Source organism: Meles meles, chromosome 7 (assembly GCF_922984935.1).
Source record: "Meles meles chromosome 7, mMelMel3.1 paternal haplotype, whole genome shotgun sequence".
Taxonomy (NCBI): Eukaryota; Metazoa; Chordata; class Mammalia; order Carnivora; family Mustelidae; genus Meles; species Meles meles.
This window is the reverse complement of record NC_060072.1, coordinates 94,203,948-94,218,410: the sequence shown is the minus strand read 5'-3', so window position 1 is coordinate 94,218,410 and position 14,463 is coordinate 94,203,948. Positions and strand designations below refer to the sequence as shown.

At 35.9% G+C, this 14,463-nt stretch overlaps 1 protein-coding gene across 1 annotated transcript in view; it reads right to left on the bottom strand.

Moving 5' to 3' along the window:
• Positions 1 to 363: 363 nt before the first annotated feature.
• Positions 364 to 14,463, bottom strand: part of LOC123946681 (olfactory receptor 6C74-like) — a 36,153-nt gene continuing 22,053 nt past the window's right edge. The window contains exon 2 of the mRNA XM_046012326.1: positions 364 to 375. Coding sequence (XP_045868282.1) covers positions 364 to 375 — 12 coding nt within the window. The remainder of the gene's footprint in view (positions 376 to 14,463) is intronic.

Below are 14,463 nucleotides of genomic sequence, written 5' to 3'. Positions count from 1 at the left end.
TACAGTATCTCATCTATTCCAAGTGATAACTATTTTCCTAAACAAAACTCAAATACAACTTTCTGAATAAAACAATTATTGTTCAAGAAGTTTCAACTAACAAAGGGTTCAGAAGAATGGGAGCCAGAAAGTCGTATGAAACTATTTCAGTTGAATTGGAAATATATTAAATGTGCTTGTAAACTGTTAGAAAGAAAGAATGAATGAATGAATAAGGATAGCAGGAAGACCACTGTGATTTAAAGCTGGCTCAAGTTTCATTTTGTATATTTTAAATTGCCCTGCAATGTATCTAATTTGTGACACCACAGCATTTCATTTGCTTGAGAAAAATATAATCTTCCTTGCCTTGTCAATGAAGGCTCACTTGACTTGCTGCTTCCTTAGGCTATAAATAAAGGGGTTCAGCATGGGGGCTACTGAAGTGTTTAGCACAGTACTCCCTTGCTCAGAAACACTTGGTCTTTTGCTGAAGGTTTAATATACATAAAAATGCAGCTTCCATAGGAGATGGAGATGACAATCATGTGGGATGAACAAGTGGAACAGGCCTTTGTCCTCTGACTAGCAGAAGGAATCCTCAAAATTGTTCTGATGATATATACATAGTACAGTAATACCGATGCCAAAGTGAACATTAAATAAAATAGAGACCAGGAAAAAAAGCATTATCTCTAGGAATTTTGTATCTGAACAGGAAAGTTGCAGCGGGGGAAAATAATCACAGTTGAAGTGGTCAGTAATATTAGACCTACAATAATTAAGTTTTAAGAGCGACATGAGAACAGGAAATATGATTAAGAATGAAATCAGCCGGGGCACCTGAGTGGCTCAGTGGGTTAAAGCCTCTGCCTTCAGCTCAGGTCATGATCCCGGAGTCCTGGAATCGAGCCCCACATCGGGCTCCCTGCTTGGAAGCGAGCCTGCTTCCCTTCTTCTCTCTCTGCCTGCCTCTCTGCCTACTTGTGATCTCTATCTGTCAAATAAATAATAAATAAAAAAAAGAATGAAATCAGTCATGAAGAGAAGACAAGGAGTCTAAAAACTGTAGGATTCAAATTAGCAAAGTTCCAAATATGGAGCCAGAATTTGGCTGAAATAGTATGTCATTTTGTCTACAGGTGAGATTTTAAGTGAACTGAACATAGCAGTGATCCATTAATTTCCTCTCTTTTACTGGTGAAATCTTCAGTTAAGGCAAGTTTGAAAACATTCAGTATCACAGAGCTTGAAGGGCTAGAGCAGGTAGTTTTCCCCATCCTTTCTGACTCCAAATAACACCTGTTAACTTTCAGGAATGTGAGCATGGGTTTCTTCCTAGTGAGAATAACCTTTGTGCTCTTACTCCAATTGTTTTCTAGTTTCCCATACTCTGTAAGTTAAAGCTTAATTACATTGAGAATCCTCAGAAATGGGAAAGGTCCTGTATTTTTTAATGACGTGTGAGTGTTTTAATCCTTAGCCATTGATCAACTTTTGCTAGCACTCTGTTTTTCCAACTCCTCCTACTATCTCATGGGTCAGATATACTAGATTCCTTGACTCCAGCAACCTTAGAAGTTAGAGATAGAGGGGATGGGGTGCCTGGGTGGCTCAGTGGATTAAGCCGCTGCCTTCGGCTTGGGTCATGATCTCAGGGTCTTGGGATCGAGCCCCGCATCGGGCTCTCTGCTCCGCAGGGAGCCTGCTTCCTCCTCTCTCTCTGCCTCTCTGCCTACTTGTGATCTCTCTCTCTGTCAAATAAATAAATATAATCTTAAAAAAAAAGAAGTTAGAGATAGAGGGGAGAAAGAAGCAGGAAATAATTTAAGCTGGAGATCTTAGAATAGAGTTTGATCACATCTGAATTCCTGGTCATATTTTATGATGTTTCAGTCTACATGTAATTATTATGACCTGTATATCTATACAGATATTTATACTATTTCATATTCTCTATCTATTTAAAATTGTATGAATTACTGCTATTAGTATGGAAGAATTTCCCCAAGTTAAAGAGGTAGGAAAGCACTCTCCTAGAAAACTTGGGTGAATAATTTCTTTACTTGTATGTGTTTTCAAAGTAGTAGGTTTTCATTTCTTTTTTATTTTCATTTTTTGTTTTTCATTATTATTACTCATTAAAGATTTTATTTCTTTATTTGACAGAGAGAGAGAGTACAGTAGGCAGAGCAGAAGGCAGAGGGAGAGGGAGAAGCAGGCTCTCTGCTGAACTGGAAGCCCCATGTGGGGCTCAATCCCAGGACCGTGAGATCATGACCTGAGCTGAAGGGAGCCACTTTAACCAACTGAGCCACCCAGGTGCTCTATAATTTCTCTTTTAAAAAATATTAAATGATATAACCATAGATATTTCCATAAGGAAGAGTGAAGATATCTGGGTTCAAATCCAAACCACTTAACTGGTCTGAAACCATGTATTCTTTGTACAGCATGAACTGGACTGGTCAGTAGGTGATAAGTGTCAAAGCTTGTATTGTACCTTAATTTCAGTCTCTTATTTTTTTTCTGACAATCAGACTTGTCTTCCCCTTAAAAAAGACATATTTTTGTGACATATTGCAGCAAAATTTGCATATCAAAAGGCAGAGTCTGTTACAATATTTTGAACAAACTGAAATACTGAAATATTAAAATATTAAATTAGAAATAGTAAGTATGTTGAAGTGATAATTTGGGGATTCCTGCAATGTATTCCAAAAATAACCTTTTGAATGAGAGAAAGATAAAAAAAGATATTTATTTATTTTTTTATTTTTTTTTAAATTTTACTTACTTATTTGACAGAGAGAGCGAAAGCGTGAGAGCAGGAACACAAACAGGGGGAGTGGGAGAGGGAGAATTAGGCTTTCCGCAGAACGGAGCCTGATGTGGGGCTCGATCCCAGGACCCTGGGATCAGGACCTGAGCTGAAGGCAGATGCTTAATGACTGAGCCACCCAGGTGCCCCCAAAAGATATTTATTGACAGATAAGAACATACTTAATTTTGGATATGTCTAATGATTCCAGACAGAAGTATAATCCCAGATTTTCTTAATTTACTTAAAATGTGAGAGGTGATGCATTCATAAGCTACTTCTGGAGACTTTTTGTCAGGAATTCACCCTTCCTCTCTTATGTAAGTGCCTCTCACACAGGGTAAATGCAGGCTTAATTACATACAAGTTTTCTACATCCTCTAAGTATAGAAATTGTTCTTTATCTCTTTCATTTTTTCATATAAACATAAACATTATTCTGACCTAAATTTTAAAAAGCTACTATTTTAACTCTGAGAGTCCTTTAAGTAAATTTCCAGGGAGCACTGCTTTGTGACTAAAATGCAAATGGTTTTAAAGCTCTCTGGATAAGATGAGGATTGAATACTATCCAAAGATGAAACAAATTTACCTTCTCTAGTCACTGTATAAATGAATGAATGACCAGAATAAAGAAAAGCCAGATGCAGGAGAGATGGGCCTAAGAGGTATATTGATGTTATGAAATACATCTTTCAGAAAACTAAGCAATATAGTGAGATAGAAACAAAAGTATACCTACCAGCATATCCAATCAACTTAGTTTCTCCTTAGTCGTATTTAATTTTTCTCAAATACACATGGCACTTCGTCTTCACAGAGGAGATAATTTATTTTCAACTCTTTTGTGTTCATTAAATACAGAGCTGAGCTCCAACTCTTCATTGAGGGTAGCACTCAGGTTTTATTCATTTATACATCTCTACCAACATAAAAAAGAATGAATGTATCAAGAAAGAATTGCAATAATTTAAAAATCAGAAGGGTATTTGAAACTCAGTTTTTAATATTTTAATTTTAAGAGTGTATAGATTTAATACAATGAGAAATAAATGTCAGTGAATTAATTATAAGTCAATAGTGTATAAAGAGGGATGGAATGGCCCTTATGTTTCTAAGTGATTCACCATTTGCCCTCAAATCTTCAAATTAACCAGTATTAAATATTTACAGTCTAGGGGCGCCTGGGTGGCTTAGTGGGTTAAAGCCTCTGCCTTCGGCTCAGGTCATGATCCCAGGGTTCAGGGGTCGAGCCCCACATCGGGCTCTCTGCTCTGCGGACAGCCTGCTTCCTCCTCCTCTCTCTCTGCCTGCCTCTCTGCCTACTTTTGATCTCTGTCTGTCAAATAAATAAATAAATAAAATCTTAAAAAAATATTTATAGTCTATTATATCAGAAATTTTATTCACAAACAGTCATATTCACTCACTCAGAGAGCACATTTTTAATATGTAATATGTAATGCAATTTTACTACAGAAATATTCAGCAATTTTTTTCCAGTTAACAATATGTCCTAGATATCATTCCTTGTCAACTTACAGAGCTGGGACTCATCCTTTTATAACAAATTCATAGACTACCAGAGGAAACGTCTAATAATTTAGTAGTTTCATTATTTATTAAGATTCAAGGAATTAGCTTGCTGTCAATTTCACATCATTAGCCAAAATGCTAAGTCTATTTTTATGCATTCATTTGCATATATACAACTACTAGAATAACATATATACAAGCACCACATATTAATAAGTACTTCAAAATTGTCCTCCTACCAGGAGACAAACCATAAAAGACTCAATCTCAAAAAAACAGACTGAGGGTTACTAGGGGAAGTGGGATCAGGAGAGGGTGGTAGGGATATGGACATTGGGAAGAGTATGTGCTATGATATGTGCTGTGAAATGTGTAAACCTGACGATTCACAGACCTGTACCCCTGGGGATAAAAATACATTATATGTTTATAAAAAAAAATTTTTAATAATTTAAAAAAAAAGAACTGATCATTTAAAAAAAGTTGTCCTCTACCAACAAGAATGAGCCCTTTTCATTGGGTCCTAGCCATCACAGATATTAGAAATCATTTCCATATTTTATAAACAGAGACAAAAATGAAGCCACAATTCACATAATGAGATATAATAAGGACCTGATCACAATTCTTAGATTTTGAGGTTAAGGAGACCCAATGATTTTGTAAGGTTGCAAAATTTATTTAACTTGCAAAATCTATTCAACCTTTCTATCAGTTTCTGTACTCATAAAATGAGAGGGCTAGTACTCTTAACTCACAGTTTATTATAAAGATTAAGTGAAATAAATCATGAGTGAAAGTCATTCACTCTCACATATGTTGTTTTCCCTGCTGGAAGTGGTTTCGTAGGCGTCTCAATTCATTTCTTTTTTTTATTATTAATTTTTATTTTAATTTCTTTTCAGCAAAACAGTATTCATTGTTTTTGCACCACACCCTGTTCTCCATGCAATACGTGCCCTCCCTATTACCTACCACCTGGTTCCCCCAACTTTCTACCCCCTGCCCCTTCCAAACCCTCAGGTAGTTTTTCAGAGTCCATAGTCTCTCATGGTTCATCTCCCCTTCCAATTTGCCTCAACTCCCTTCAATTCATTTCTAATCATTCATCAATGCTAATTTATTTGTTCGTTTTTTTAATATATTGAGTATAACTGACACACAACTATTAGTTACATTAGTACTTTAGTTATATTGCTATGTTATGATCAGACGGAAAGCATAATGAATTGACAAGTGTATACATTATGCTATATTCACCACAAGTGTAGCTATGATCTATTACCAAAGAAACTGGACCACTTTCTCACACAATACACAAAAATAAATTCAAAATGGATGAAATACCTACATGTGAGACCTGAAACCATGAAAGTTCTGGAAGAGAGAATAGGCAGTAAACTTTTTGACATTGACTATAGCAATATTATTCAATATATATCTCCTGAGGCAAGGGAAACAAAGCCAAAATACACTATTGGGACTACACCAAAATAAAAAGCTTCTGCACAACAAAAGAAACAGCCAACAAAACTGTAAGGCAATCTATGTAATGAGAGAAGATATTTGTGAGTGCCATATATAATAAAGGCTTAATATCCAAGATATATAGAGAACTTATACAACTCAAAACACTAAAAATGAACAGTCCAATAAAATAGTGGGCAGAAGACATGAATAGACACTTTTCCAAAGAAGGCATCCAGATGGCTAATAGACACATGAAAAGATGCTCAGCATCACTCATCATGAGGGAAATACAAATAAAAAATACAATGAGATATTATTTCACACCTGTCAGAGTGGCTAAAATAAATAATACAAGAAAAAAAACAAGTGTTCATGAGGATGTGGAAAATGGGGATCCCTCCTACACTTTTGTGACGAATGCAAATTGGTGCAACCACTCTGGAAGACAGTATGGCAGTTCCTCAAAAAGTTAAAAATAGAACTACCCTATGATCCAGCGATTGCACTACTAGGTATTTGCCCAAAGAAGACAAAAAATTCTAACTCAAAGTGCTACATGGACCTATATTCGTAGCAGCACTAGCTATGATAGCCAAATTATAGAAAGAGTCTAAATTTCCACCAAATGCTGAATGGATAAAGAAATGGTATAGAAACACAATGGAATATTACTCAGTCATAAAAAAGAATGAAACATTCCCATTTGAAATGACATGGATGGAACTAGAGAATATTACGTTATGTGACATAAGTCATTCAGAGAAAAACAAATACCATATGATTACACTCATATGTGGAATTTAAGAAACAAAACAAATAAGCAAGGGGAAAAACAGATGGAGGGAAGCAACCAAGAAACAGACCCTCAACTGTAGAGAACAAAGTGTTGTTTACCAGAGGGGAAGTGAGTTGAGGGATGGGTGAAATAGGTGATGGGGAATAAGGAGTGCATGTCTGATTAACAACAGTTGCTGTATGAAAGTTTGAGCCACTGGGTCGTACATCTGAAACTCATATTAAGATATATGTTAACTGGGGCACCTGGGTGGCTCAGTGGTTTAAGCCTCTGCCTTCGGCTCAGGTCATGATCTCAGGGTCCTGGGATTGATCCCCGCATCGGGCTTTCTGCTCCGCAGGGAGCCTGCTTCCTCCTCTCTCTCTGCCTGCCTCTCTGCCTACTTGTGATCTCTCTCTCTGTCAAATAAATAAATAAAATCTTAAAAAAAAAGATATATGTTAACTAACTGGAACTTAAATACAGACTTAAAAAGAAAACATATAAACAAATAAACATAAATACAAAAAATAATTAATTGATTTACTAATAAATAAATGAACAACAGTTCTCCTTCAGGATCTGGGATTTACTAAGATAATTGATTTCCTAAATTACTGTAGTGGTCTTATTCTCCTTGGACATTCTAGAGCTTAAAATATATTTTTTAAAAGATTTTATTTATTTGACAGAGAGAGCACACAAGTAGGGGGAGCAGCAGGCAGAGGGAGAGGGAGAAGCAGGCTCCCCACTGAGCAGGGAGCCTGATGCAGGGCTCAATCCCAGGACCTGGACTCATGACCTGAGCCAAAGGCAGATACCTAAGTGACTGAGCTACCCAGGCACCCCTAGAGCTTAAAATTTACGCCTGTGCTAACCTCATGGAAAATTATACTACATTAGTAATAATATAATTTATTACCCTATTTTTATCACTTTAGTGCTCATCCTTCCTTTAACAGAAACTCATCTATTCTACCCTGTAGAGATGTCATTTTCAACCAGATTGCCAAAGGTATTGGATATAACATGAGTGGATAACATGCATTTAAGCATTTATAATGTCAGGATCTTGACATAGTGAACTAAATAGTGGAGGTAAATTGAACAAGGAGATGTAAAGTCTCTATTTCTCTTTTTTCCCTAAAGACATACATTTATTTATTTATTTATTTATTTATTTATTTATTTATTTTTAGAGGGAGAGAGAGTTGGACAGAGTGAGGTTAGGGACAGAAAGAGAAAATCTTCAAGTAGACTCTCCACTGACTGTTGATCCTGCATGGGGCTCAATTCCACAATGCATGAGATCATGACTTGAGTTAAAACTCTTGGTCCTTGAGCCACCTAGGGACCGTGCATCTTATCTCTACTAAGCTGTTCCCAATACCGATATAGCATTTCAGGCAGAGCCAGTGAAAAAAATAAATAATTCCCTGGGGCACGTGGGTGGATCAGTGGGTTAAGCCACGGCCTTCAGCTCGGGTCATGATCTCAGGGTCCTGGGATCAAGCCCCGCATTGGGTTCTCCACTCAGCAGGGAGCCTGCCTCCCCCTCTCTGTCTACTTGTGATCTCTCTCTGTCAAATAAATAAATAAAACCTTAAAAAAAAAGAATGAAGAAGGAACTTGGGCCTGGGAGCCTTTAAAAAAATAAATAATTAATTGGCAATAGAAGGACTTGACTTTGGTTGTTTTCAAAGCACTTGCATTGAGCTATCTGTTGCCAACTCAACATCACATAATACATTTTTAGTTGTTCTCTCAGTGCTGTAGAGAAAGTGGGAGGCTATTTCTGAGTGTTCCCTTCCCTGTATGGTCTTAATTTATGATTTGTCAGTGATAGGACTTGGCACAAAATTTGGAATTTGGAAGGGAAGTGGAGACTATTGTTCTCTAGTTTGAAACCAGGTTGGCACTTGCAGGCTAGATCATTGTGGATTTTCAGGAAGTGTCTGAAAACTACCAACTTTATTGCTAAGATATAGGTAGATGCTTTCTCAGAAATAACTGAGACTCACTGTGATTTCCCATTAAGGTTTCTTGAAGCATTCTCATAGGACTTCAACATGAGATCTTTGGTGTTAGTTTCCTCAACATTTTCCTTGGTGTTCAAACTTTTCCTTCCATAGCTACCTCTTTCATTATTTTTAAACGCTATAATTTCTCCATTATCTCCTTTCTTTCCAAAGTGCTTACAGAAATCCTACCTTCACCTGAATCCTGACTGATATAAGACCCATGCTGTAAGAATTTGCAAATTTATGACTTCTTGTAGTTACACCATTTTGTGATTTTATATATAACCGGCAGTATAGTATTAAGCCAAAGATGCTGGTTCATGAGAGGTTAACAAAGATGAGAGGTAAGACAGTGTACTATTCTATAGGAAGTCTTTGGGTATAAAGCCCAAAAGATCAAGTAGATACTAGCACAAAGGAGAAAAGTAGGTTGTCTTGCAACATGCTGCATCTAAAAAGAGAGTAGAAGATGTTAATTAAGAAGTTGGGATGAGATGCCAAAAAGAGCAACAAAATGGTGAATGGTGTTTCTTTTCATGTATCCTTCTTACTTCTTACATGTATCTTGTCCTCTAAAGACAATTGGTGTAATTCTGTAATTCAAACTGCCATGGAGAATGGTAATTGAGGAGTAGAGTCAACAAAGAATAGAGGAATAACCACCACCCCCAATTATTTTTCCTTTGGCACTTATTTCAGGAGGACATTATGGGAGGATATATGCTTTTAGGGACTGACATCTCAGAATAGAGTGTGTACTTGATTATGACTCTAATTGAAACAAATCATTGAATCTTATGGAGAGATTCTAGAGAGAAAAAAACACCAATGTGTGGGAATTGGGGACGGAAGGCTGGCTATAACAAAAGGATGCCAGAGATTCTGAATTTGTTAAATCAAATATGGTAAATTTAGATTTGCCAAATAGCATTAGCAAAAAGGAAAGAATTTAAGCATGTATGGAAGAAAATGGGTGATCCTCCAACTGTGAAATTAAATGTCCCAATTTGTGATTTCTTTTATAGGAAATTCCAGAAAAAGTAAAAGTAATTGATGTGGCCAAAAGACATCTGTGTATATCTGAATCCATTAGCAGGCATGGAGAGTAAGGGAATGGCTCTGAAGAGGCCAAGGAAATTGTTAAGCATGATGCAGATATTCTATATATGCTTTGTCAATTGTTGTCCAAATCTATTGGATTAAAATGATTGCATATGCTTTTATGTATGAAACATTAATACATTTCTTTACATTGACCCAACTAGATTGAATCCGTAATTTTTAATTTATAAATAGTTTAAAATATGGGAAGATCCCCAATCACAGAAATAAGTAAATCATACTTTGAATTTCTTCCAAGATTCACTCTCATTGATAATAATAGAAACAATTCTGACGAAAATCTGGGGTTTGATTTTTTTCTACACAGAAAAATAACTAATATTTATAAATACTACATGTTGCAATCAACTTCATCTAAACTCCTGTTCATGTTGACTCTTTTTGGCCCCTTTCTATGAATCTTGAATGTTCTTAGTGGCATCTAGAGTGGTAAAGCCTTTCCAGAAAAGTTTCCATTTATTTTTCCCAGATCCATTAGAGAAATCAGTATCCATGGTATCTCTAGCGTTATGAAGAGTATTTCTAAAATTATAAGACTTGAAAGTCAGAATTATCCCTTGATCCATGGGATTCAGAATGATTGTTTTGTTAGCAGTCATGAAAACAATATTAACCATATTGTACCTCTCCATCAGAACTCTTGAATGCTCAGGTGCATTGTCAATGAGCAGCAATATTTTGAAAGGAATCTTTTACTGAGGAGCAGATCTCAACAGTGGCTTAAAATATTTAGTAAACCATGTTGTAAACAAAGGTGCTGTCATCCAGACTTTGTTATTCCATTTATTGAGCATAGGCAGAGTAGTGTTAGCATAATTCTTAGGCCTAGGTCTTTCAGAATGATCAATGAGCATTGGCTTCAATTTAGAGTCACTGGCTGCCTTAGCTTTCACAAGAGAGTCAGCTTAGACTTTGAAGCTTTGAAGTCACTCATTAGCTCCTCTTTTCAATCTATAAACAGCCTAGATGGCATCTTCATCAACTATAAGTCTTTTTCATCTGCATGGAAAGTGTGTGGTTTAGTATTGTCACCTTCATTAATTATCTTAGCTAGGTCTTCTGGGTAACTCACTTCAGGTACTACATCAGTCCATGCTGCTTCACTGCATACTTTAATGTTATGGAGATGGCTTCTTTCCTTAAACCTTATGAGCTGTTCTCTGCTTGCTTCAGACTTCTTTTTCCCTGTAGCTTCCTCACCTGTTCCTGCCTTCACAGAATTGAAGAAAATTAGGGCCTTCCTCTGTGGTAGGCTTTGGTTTAAGGGAATATTGTCGCTGGTTTGGTATTCAATCCATACCACTAAAACTTTCTCCACCATAATAAATATAATAATAATGAAAAAGCTTGAAATATTGTGAGAATTACCAAAATGTGATACTGAAAGGAACAAATGCTGTTGGAAAAATGGCACCATTAGAACTGTTTGATGCAGGATTGTCACAAATGTTCAACTTATGAGAGAAATGTAGTGTATGCAAAATACAACAAAGCAAAGCACAATAAAGTGAAATATACCTGTACCACATTTTGTGTATACATTCATCACTTAAATGTTACCTGTGTTGTTTCTGCTTTTTGGCTCTTATGCCTGATCCTCTGTGAAAATGTGTATTGAAATTTTTGCATGAACCTATGTTTTCAATTCTTAGAATTTCTGGGTTATATGGTAACTCTGTGTTTACCTTCTTGATGAGCTGACAAACTTTTCCAAGTGGCTGCGTGTTTTACATTCCAACCAGTGGCATATGGTGTTCTTAATTCTGTACATCATCACTTGTTATTATGTACAATAACACTTGTTGTTTTTTGTGTTATATAGAAATAACATATATGTACTCACACCCACACAGTCACACACACATACACATACTTAACTGTCCTAGTAGCTGTGAAGTGGTATGTCATTGTAATTTTGAATTACATTTTCCTAAAGACTACTGTTCTCGAGCATCTTTTCAAGTGCTTTTTGTCTGTTTGTATATCTTCTTCAAGCCCTTTGACTATATTTTCTTGAGTGTTGGTCTTTTTTATTGTTCAGTTGTAAGAGTTATTTTATGTAAATGTAACCATGAAAGGGCAACACTTGTACCAAAACAAACAAACAAACAAACAAGCCACAACTTAAAAAAAAAAGTCCTAAACAAATAAAGACATCCCATGTTATTGGATAGTACACTTGACATTGTTAATTAAGATGATAACAGTTCCCAAAGTGATCTGATTCAATGTAATCCTTATTAAAATTCCAACTATTCTTTTTGCATCAATAAACAATCTAATCCGAAAATTCATATGGAATTGCAAGGGACCTTGCTAGCCAAAACAATATTGAAAAAGAGGAGCAAAATTGAAAGAGTCATACTTTCCAATTTCAAAAATTAATATAAAGGTACAGTGATCAGGACAATGTGATACTGGTATAGCAACTGAGTTTTACCTCAAAGTAATAGACCTGTGCATTAATGGTCAATTGAATTTTAACAAGGGTGTTGTTTAATGGGGGATTAATAGCCTTTTCAACAAATCATGTTGTGGTAACTATTTACATGCAAATTGTGACTTGAATCTTTACCTCAAACCATACACAAACATTAACCTAAGACCTAAATGTAAAATATAAAAATATAAATTTCTTAGAATAAGTGGTAGGTATACATCTTTGCAACTTTGGATAAAGCAAAGGTTCTTTTACATATGCCCCTGAAAACACAAGCAACCAAATAAAAAATAGAAACAACTTGACTTCATCAGAATTAAAACTTTTGTGACCAAATGACACTACCAGAAGAGTGAAATGACAACCCAAAGAGTAAGAAAAATACTCATAATCCAAATCTAATAAGGGTCTAGTAGTTTTTAAAGAGCTTAATGGAAGGCTTTGAGGGCCTTAAATATAATAACATGAACTTATTTCCTTGTAATTACCATCGGAAAGAAGGTTAACAGTGCTGACTTAAAATAGTAAAATAAATCAGAATACAAACCTGAACTTAATTTTTTTTTTTCTTTAGGGCCACATGAATAGAAGTTACTGCATTAAATGCCATAATGATTTTTTTCACACATATTTCTCTGATGGCATATTATATCAATATAGAACTCATTATATTTCATGGATTTCATTGTAGGCTTATATTTTGTTTTTATCTGAGGGCATACCAGTAACACTCCTTTCTTTAACAGCATAAAAAACATGAGTGAGTCCACAAGGGAGTAGGCAGAAAGGAAGTTGAAAGATGATGTAACTCATTTTTAAAAATCTCTTCCATTTATCTCATATATCCCATATATCCAAATGTTCAATCATTCCTCTCAGTTTGTGTTCCTAAATTTCTCTGGAACCATCACCTGGAGCTTCAGATTCATTCACACTATCACATTTCAACTTTCAAATAACTCATTCACACTACCGTGTTTCAATTCTCAAATAACTCACTTAGTTTAAAACATTAGTCCTCTAACTTGTCTCTCAGATTCCAATACCCAAATACCCATCCACAATATATTTAACATAACACTGTCCATAAAATAATAATCTGCTCACATAGGTTTTGATATTAAAAAAGGAAACTGTCATGGAATCCACCTGTATTACAATTACCTAGAGTCCATGTTTCTACACTGTACTACAGGTATATTGAAAAGACAATTTAGGAATGAGAACTTTGAATTTGTTTTGAAGTAATCCAAACAGGTGTGTGATTCTTATTCACTCCAAATTTTCAGGTCTATATAGACATACCAGATGAAATCCTGCACCATTTTAGAACATATGCACTTTTTAGGAAAGAAGTCCAATGGAAAAAAGAGAGCCTCTTCAACAAAAGGTATTGGGAAAATTGGACAGCCCCATGCAGAAAAATGAAATTGGACCACTTCCTTACATCACACATGAAAATAGACTCCAAATGGATGAAAGACCTCAATGTGAGAAAGGAATCCATCAAAATCCTTGAGGAGAACACAGGCAGCAAACTCTTTGACCTCAGCCACAGAAACTTCTTCCTGGGAACATTGCCAAAGGCAAGGGAAGCAAGGGAAAAATGAACTATTGGGATTTCATCAAGATCAAAACATTTTACAGAGCATAGGAAACAGTTAACAAAACCAAAAGACAACTGACAGAATGGGAGAAGATATTTGCAAATGACATTCCAATAAAGGGCTAGTATTCAAAATCTATAAAGAGCTTAGCAAACTCAATACCCAAAGGACAAACAATCCAATCAAGAAATGGGCAGAGGACATGAACAGACATTTCTGCTAAAAAGACATCCAGATGGCCAACAGATACATGAAAAAGTGCTCCACATCACTTGGTATCAGTGAAATTCAAATCAAAACCACAATGAGGTATCACCTCTCACCAGTCAGAATGGCTAAAATTAACAAGTCAGGAAATGACAGATGCTGGCGAGGATGCAGAGAAAGGGGAACCCTCCTACACTGTTGGTGGGAATGCAAGCTGGTGCAACCACTCTGGAAAACAGCATGGGGGTTCCTCAAAAAGTTGAAAATAGAACTACCCTATGACCCAGAAATTGCACTACTGGGTATTTACCCTAAAGATACAAACATAGTGATCTGAAGGGGCACGTGCACCCAAAAGTTTATAGCAGCAATGTCGACAATAGCCAAACTATGGAAAGAACTTAGATGTCCATCAATAGATGAATGGATAAAGAAGAGGTGGCATATATATACAATGGAATACTATGAAGCCATCAAAAGAAATG